The 7,576-nt window shown below is 43.3% G+C and overlaps 1 protein-coding gene across 1 annotated transcript in view; it reads right to left on the bottom strand.

The window, feature by feature from the left end:
• Positions 1–798: 798 nt before the first annotated feature.
• Positions 799–7,576, bottom strand: part of SALL3 (spalt like transcription factor 3) — a 22,913-nt gene continuing 16,135 nt past the window's right edge. Inside the window, exons 2-4 of the mRNA XM_005434927.4 lie at positions 5,890–7,576; positions 5,333–5,673; positions 799–4,324 (exon numbers count right to left, since the gene is read on the bottom strand). The exon at positions 5,890–7,576 is cut by the window's right edge and continues 1,250 nt beyond it. Coding sequence (XP_005434984.2) covers positions 3,893–4,324; positions 5,333–5,673; positions 5,890–7,576 — 2,460 coding nt within the window. The 3' untranslated portion in view covers positions 799–3,892. The remainder of the gene's footprint in view (positions 4,325–5,332; positions 5,674–5,889) is intronic.

The raw sequence follows: 7,576 nt of genomic DNA, 5'->3' as shown, positions 1-7,576 counted from the left end.
GGCCATTTTTCTGATTATCTAGAGCTCCTCCATGGCTCTGTTTTTAAACATCTGTAATTCAGCAGACTTTGACCATTTTCATCTGTGTAGCACATCTTATTATTTAATGTCTTCCTATAATAAGAAAAATAACCCATACATATTTAAAAATAGATACCATTCTGCTTTTGTCCTTTTTTGGGGGGGAGGAGGGGAAAGCAGGTAATTTTCCTCCTGTGTTTTGAACAGAACCACAACTATCAGTGCTCCTTCGCTTTCCTTCTCTTTTGCACATCACGTTCTCTCTCAGCAGGGCTCAGGGATGTGCATGCAGCAACACAAGCACAAGCCTATTGTTGTGGAGTCACCAGAGGGAACTCGTACCTTCTTTGGGTAGGTCTTATGAAACAGAGTATCTTTATAACAAGGCCACTGAAAGATGATTAGTACAGATTTTTTTCTCTTTTCTTTATCTTTTGTCTGTTTCAAATGCAGCTGGCATTCATCACCGGATTATAACAGCTTGAAGCTTACTCAAACATACAGCTTTTTTTGCAGGAGATACTTAATCACATGCCTAACCTTAAGAATGTAAATATTTTCATTTAAATCAACGTGAAAAAATAATTTGGTTAAAGTTAGACATGCTTTGATAAATTAGAGTCTTGCAAAAAAAGAAGAAACAAAACCATGGGTTTAAACATACAGGTTATGTCATTTGGAATGAATGGATGCGAGTTGTTGATTTTTTTCTTTTCTTTTTTTTTTTCTTTTTTTTTTTTTTTGTATTTTAGAATTTGAACTGCTCCTGATAAATTTCTTCCCAAATTTGATCATGCAGTGTATCGTGAATATTAGGCAGATGTTCCAACAACATGAAAAGAAGGCTTTTTTTGGTAGACAGTACATGGTAAGTGTTCAGAAAGCAGTCAATTTGAAGCAGTAGTCCTTCCAAAAGCTGTTTTCCCCCCTCCAAAATATTTTGGGGTTTTGTTTTTCCTACTGTCTTGTGAATAATGCTTTTATGATTTATTTTCATTGGAAAAGAGACTTTAATAATTCTACCCCTTTGCACTGTTAATATATATTAGAATAGCATTTGAATAATAAGGTGTCGCCCTTATTCCGATTTTCAGATGCAACGATTAGAAGTCATTGACACCAATCTACCACAAGTGACCTTAGTCTCATATCTTGCTCTGTTATTAGAATAATCAAGGAACGCAATTCAGAAATAATATTACATCCTGCATTTTATTCAATTCCATATGACAAAAATAGTAACCTAGACTAAGACATCCATTTCAATCAGTAGATGTGTCAAGCCAACAAGATTTAATAATAAAAAATATTGGATCTAGGTAACAATTCCCAGCTGGTTCAGGGAGGCTCCTAGCCCTACATGGTATCACAGTATAAAAATAGTGTCTCTCTTCACCATGCAGAGAGGAATGACCTAACCCTGAATACAAAATGGGGTCAGTCTTACTGTACCATCTTCAACCATCTTATTTACAACACTTTACATCTTTTTTCATTTTTTCCTTTTTCATTTTTTCTTCTCTTTTTTTTCCTTTTCTTTCTTTTTTTTTTTTTTTTAAGTTATACACGTCCTTTAGGGAACAGAGATAACACTACATGGTACCAAATACTACCCAAAAAAAAAAAAGTCACACCAAAAATGACACAGATAAATAAAAACATTCAATTGCTGAAATACAGCAACATTAAGCCACCTCAGTTTTCCTTTTTATTTTTTTTTTTTTCCAATGCTTGGAAACACCCCTAACCACCCATGCACTGTGGCAAAAAAAGATGTTGTATTGTAGAGGCGTTACAGATACATAGTTTTGCTTATATATAGATAGATATATCTATATATCTCTATCTCATCACTGCAGGAAATGGAGCTGTAGAGTTCATTGTTCATTTCCCACAGAAACAAACAGCTAATAAGTCTTTGAACCTCTCTTCACTCCATTACATGATGGCAGAAATAGTCCATCCTCTTACAGTAATGGTTTTTGTTGTGTAAGAAAGATTGTCCTATTTTTCAGCCTCAACTGAGAAGACCTCACTGTCTGATTTGTTCTTCAGGGGCATAAAACTCCTTGCGCTGTTACCCAGCTACCCATCATGTCCCTCAAGCAATTCTGCCGGACGGAAGTTCATGGTGTCAACTCCACCATGCTCGTAATGCACAAAAATGAGGTAGTACACAGAACGGTTACTGTTCAAGTTTCGATTAAGCCCCAGTCTCCTCAGCATCCCCAGCCTAGCTTCCAAGTGGAACCATTCCCTTTATTTACTTGGTGTAATTTAAACAATGCAATCAACAGAAAATTATATTTGATTAATCAGGGTACATTGTGCTTTGGAGCAATCTGAGAAGATAATCAGCCAGGGTTGGAAATGCAAACAGAACAATTGTCTATTACTACTGCTCACGCTGCCCAAGAGTCCTTACTTCGTTCCCGTGCTATTAGGCAGGCGACATTGTTCTCGTGGGTATGTGTGAAAGGGACAGAACAGATCACAGCAAAATTAAACCTACGCAATGCTTTCCTTCCTCTACCTTAGACTCATATTAGTATCACACTCCTAAGATAAATGCATCAGAATTCTGTCAGGGGTGGTCACTCTTTTAAGTGGGCTTTGTAGAAAAGTGAAATGAATCATTTCCATTTAAGAAATGGCAGGCCCCATATCTCCTAAGGATCTGACAGTTCTCTGCGGCTTTTCTGCTTAGTTAATAGAGATCTCTTGTCGTTCGACCTTAAAACAAAACAAGAAACTGCAACACGGTTCTCCTCCTTATTCCTCAAGTCAAAGTACTATTTATAAAATAGTTTACATCTTTGTTCAGTTTCAAATTATAGACAAACCTCCCTAATACAAAATACTAAAAGTGCAATAGTATAAATTAAGAGTTTGCAACCACATTATACAAACATTACCTTTTTATTATACAGCTTTGATAACATGGAGTATTTACTCACAACCGTTTATAATGTTGTGAATAACTTACGGTGCTAAGGTTTGTCTGTAACTTGTTTTCCAATCATTGAGCTAAAATCCACACTACATTTTTTTTTCATTTAATAGAACAACTGTCCACATAGCAGCTACAAATATTTAAATAAAAAAAAAAAAAAAGGTTTGTTACTGACAGGTACTTGCACATGAAAAGCATGCTATCTTTCCCAATAAAACTTCACAATTTTGCCTGAATTGAAATAAACCACTTATTTATAGTAAAACAAAACTTGGTGTTTTTTCTTTTAAAAAAGGAAAAAAAAAGGAAAAAAAAAAGAAAAATCACATAGCCAGATGTATTTTGCAGTACAAAAGCTTCATTTAAGTTTGGGGCTAGTATATTGTCTGTTACCCGCATAATCTTAACATTATAAATACTACAGACAAGGATACTGTAATAATACACAGCATTGGGGTACTAAATCACTTATTTAAGATTAAGATTCCTAAAAACATAGTCCAAGTTGCTAACTAATTGGAACAAAACCAGCAAATAAGTGTGACAGAATGCCGTAATGAAGCCCCCCGCTCTCAGGTGACAGTAAGTTTTGTAAGAAGCAAAGTGGACGTAGACTAGCCTCTTTCTGTTTCTAATGAAGTTATCCCATGATTTGTTTGTTTGTTTGTTTTCTGTTAAATTAAAAGGTTTCAAAGTTCTTGGTAACAGTCAAACTCACTGTTGAAAGAAGTACCATGCAGATCTTGCAAGACAACTTTTCAGCAGCCACAAAGTTATGTATTTCTGCTATGGGTAAGACTTTAAAGGGAACCTATGCATTTAGGTCAGGAAACTAATGCTTAGCTTCAAAAGCTGTACACGGAACAGGACAAGTGTTGTGCCGAGGAGTGGTCCAACAGTTATTCAGAATGAATGCTTTTAATTTATGCCAATCTCTTTATTATCCTCAATAAACCTGGTGAATGGACGACTGGCTCCCGTTTCCGAGCTTGCTTTGTCCAGACCAACAATGGGAGGGCTGCTGCCCGTGCGAGCTTTGTCCATGCCACCGGTAAGGTTACTCAGAGGCGGGATGGCACCTCCGCCGAGACTTACTGGGAGCTGGGGGATGCCTCCGTTCTGTATGACAGAAATCTCATTGTTCTTCATAGCGAGTCCGTTAGTGATAGCCGCAGCATATTGGTTCCAAAAATTGGGGTCAACGTTCATGGCCCGAGCTGCCAGATCCTTCTGGAACATCTCGGAGAACTTGAGTGCGTCGCCGCCGAGCAGAGCCATGGGGTTTTCCACAGAGAGGCGGCGGCCACGGCGGGCAGGGGCGTTATTCCACATGTGGGTTCCCATGTGAACCTGCGGAGCAGACGGGAACAAGAAGCACCCCCAGGTTAGCACGTTCAGGCAAGCGGGCTGGCCTGAAAGGCTCGCTCTTACAGAACCACTTGCTTTCGTTAAAAAAAATGACTTTTAATTCGCATGGAAAACAAATCAATTCCAGTTAAGACACAGTTCTAAGGCCCCGGTCAACCTATACAGAGAAAACCCAGCACCACGGTAATTTTTCAGTGCACATTTGTCCCTTCTCAGCGAGGGCAAAGGCGGCACCATGAGGATGAAGCACACGTAACTGCTAGGCCAGGCAACCCCACACACGAGCTGCGAGCCCTCACACGCTGAGGCTTACCCAGGGCATTACTCGTGGTAGCAGGCAGGCGGGTTTTGCTGCCCTTCCCCTTTTTGCACCTTGTCTATTTTCATAATGTTTTATCTCATGCCAGAGGCATGGATTACTTTGCTAAATTTCGTATTTTCAAAAAGGACGCATAAAAACATATTCCCCAGGCTGTGTCCTGATGGTTAAGCAGGCTGCGGGAATGAAGGCGTCAGTCCCGTGGCAGCCCACTGTACACCAGCGGGAAGCAGCTTTCTCGTCTGCCACAGCTGTGAAGCAGGGCAGAAAATGGAAATTTGAGAGGCGCCCCAGGAGCTGAGCAAGCTCCACGCTTCTCGTTTATGCCGAGGTGGTATTTTTGCACCGATAGTTGGCAAGAGCTGCCCGGACATGTCCATCAGCTGGCTACGTGTGCCACCACGCCTGCCAGGGCAGCGGTGACGTGCATGCACATTCTCTCGCAACCAGCTCCGCAGTGCGCATCATTGCCCGGCTGCTCAGCCCGCTGCACATGGCCCCTCTCGCCAGCACAGCGGGAGCACAGCGACCACCGCTACCCAGCCAGCACCACCTCGCAGCTCCCTCCACTCCTGCCTTCGGGGCAAACACTCAGTGCTAAACCCTGTCGAGTTCAAGCACAGTGCCTTAACACCCCCCCCGAGCCTTTACAGTTTTATTTGGCCTCTTACCTTAAGATTCCCCTTTGTGGTAAAAGCTCTACCACAGATTGTGCAACCAAACGGTTTTTCACCAGTATGGGTGCGCTCGTGTATCTGCAGTGCACTTGCTGAGGAGAAGGTCTTCCCGCACGACTGACAGTTGTGCTGCTTGGGAGTCCGGCGAGGGGGGGGTGCCAGCATAGGGGTGATCCCCGGACTCATCACTGTCTGTGGTGCAGCAGGAACCTGGATTCCAGCTGGAAGCGAGGGAACCTCACCCAAAGAGATCGGCTTGCTGTGACCATTCACTTCCATTTTGATCATGGTAGGTGCTGTACTGGTGACCAGGCTAGGAGTACTTTGGCTGGGACCTAGAGTAAAGTTGGGTTCAAATAACTGAGAAGGCAGCTCTTTTAATTTGTGCGTCAGTAAGTGCTGTTTTAAATTACCCATAGTGGAACACCCACGACTGCAGACTGTACAAACAAATGGACGTTCTTTAGTATGGCTGCGGTAGTGAATTTCCAATGCACTCTTACAAGCAAAAGGCTTGCCACAGATATTACAAACAGTACTTTTAAACTTACCACGTTCTCTGTTCAGGAACAGCAGGCTAAAAGGAGCCTCCTCTTTGATGACTGGTCTTCCCGGGTTGGTGGATGTCAGATCTAATGCGCCTCCATTTTCAGTGGCAGGTGGTGGGCTGTCTGGTTTTTCTGTCTTTAATTGTATTTCTTGTGGCTCTTCCTGGTTACTGAGACCGGGGGACTTTGATCTGAAACTCTCGCTATTGCTATTTACAGGAGACAGAGCTTGCATGGAGGAAGAAGACTCTGACATCGCAGGGCTGCCTGCGCTCTGGCTTTCGAGATCGCCCACGGCTGATGAGGAGTCGTTGCTCAAATGGTCGCTTTCCCCTGATCCATTTTCTATGGATTTTAAACTGGTCAGCTGCTGACAGTTCATGACAGAATCAATCATTTTCATTTGATTCTCCAAAGCAGCAATACTGGAGATCACAGAAGGTGGCGAGGAAGGACATGACCCAGAGTAAGAGATGAGGGGTTTGGATGAGTCACTTGCCGTGTCCTTTAGCTCCGGGTCCTCCTCCATAGAATTTTCATCAATGTCATCATCAAAGTTGCTCAGGGTGTCAACGTTCTTCTCATCATAGGAAAGCTCTGAGTCCATGGCGTCCTGGAAGCCCTCTGGTAGCGGCGTGTTTGGAATTTGCCCGCCCATATGCATACGAATGTGCTGCTGAAGAACAACTGCATTTGTAAATTTCTTCTGACAAATGGGACACGAGTGCTGTACTCTAAGTGGTGGCTTCGCTCGATGAACTCCAAAATGTGTTTTTAGATTGCCTTTTGTAGTAAAGGCACGTCCACAAATTTTGCATTTAAATGGTCTTTCTCCTGTATGCGTTCTGTAATGCATCTTGAGAGCGCTCTGACAACTAAGCACACGGTGACAAATGACGCATTGATTTGGATCTGTCATCTTCTTATCAATGTTCTCCACGAGCTGTTGTAGTTTTGAGGTTTCTGATGTTTGCATAGAGTCTAGCAGACCACCGAATGGAAACTTTGCCTTGAACTGGTCGGACACTGCTGGAAGCACAGGGTTTGGGAGGCTTGTTGCAACGCTGCTGTCCGTAACAGCCGTAGAAATTGAAGATGTGGAAGCTGTGGAAACTTGCCCGCCCACAGAAAGGTCCCCAAGCCGCGTGCTTGTGGGAGGCAGAGTGACGGGTTCTGCCTTGGGCAGAGCTGAGCCACTCTGGACAGGCTGCGGGGACTCGGCAGAGGCTGGAACGCCTGACTCCGAAGTATTGAGGCTTGGGGACAGAGAAGTGCATTCGCTGGAGGCAGGAGAAGGCCTCTGGGGTGACCTGCTCATGGGAGTGATGCTCGGAGAATCACCGTAACTGTTCACACCAGGTATAGTGGGGGGCAGCTGGAGCCCGATGGAAGTCGGGACGGTCGGTAAAACGGGTTTGCTGTCTAACCACGTTGTGACTGGCTTCTCTGGGGGCAGCGACATGCCGTATGGGATTCCGGAGCAGGTCGGCACATTATCGAGGTATTCTGGAACGGGATAAGGGTTCATCTGAATGTGAGGGTATTTCTCTTTATGCCTCTGGAAATGAACTTTCAGGTTGCCCTTTGTGGAAAAGCGGTTTCCGCATATGTTACACTTAAAAGGTCTTTCGCCTGTATGCGAGCGGAGGTGAATTTGTAAAGCACTGTCACTTCCAAAGACCTTGGCACA

The sequence above is a fragment of the Falco cherrug genome, chromosome 3 (assembly GCF_023634085.1).
Source record: "Falco cherrug isolate bFalChe1 chromosome 3, bFalChe1.pri, whole genome shotgun sequence".
NCBI lineage: Eukaryota > Metazoa > Chordata > Aves > Falconiformes > Falconidae > Falco > Falco cherrug.
This window is presented reverse-complemented; position numbering and strand designations above follow the sequence as displayed.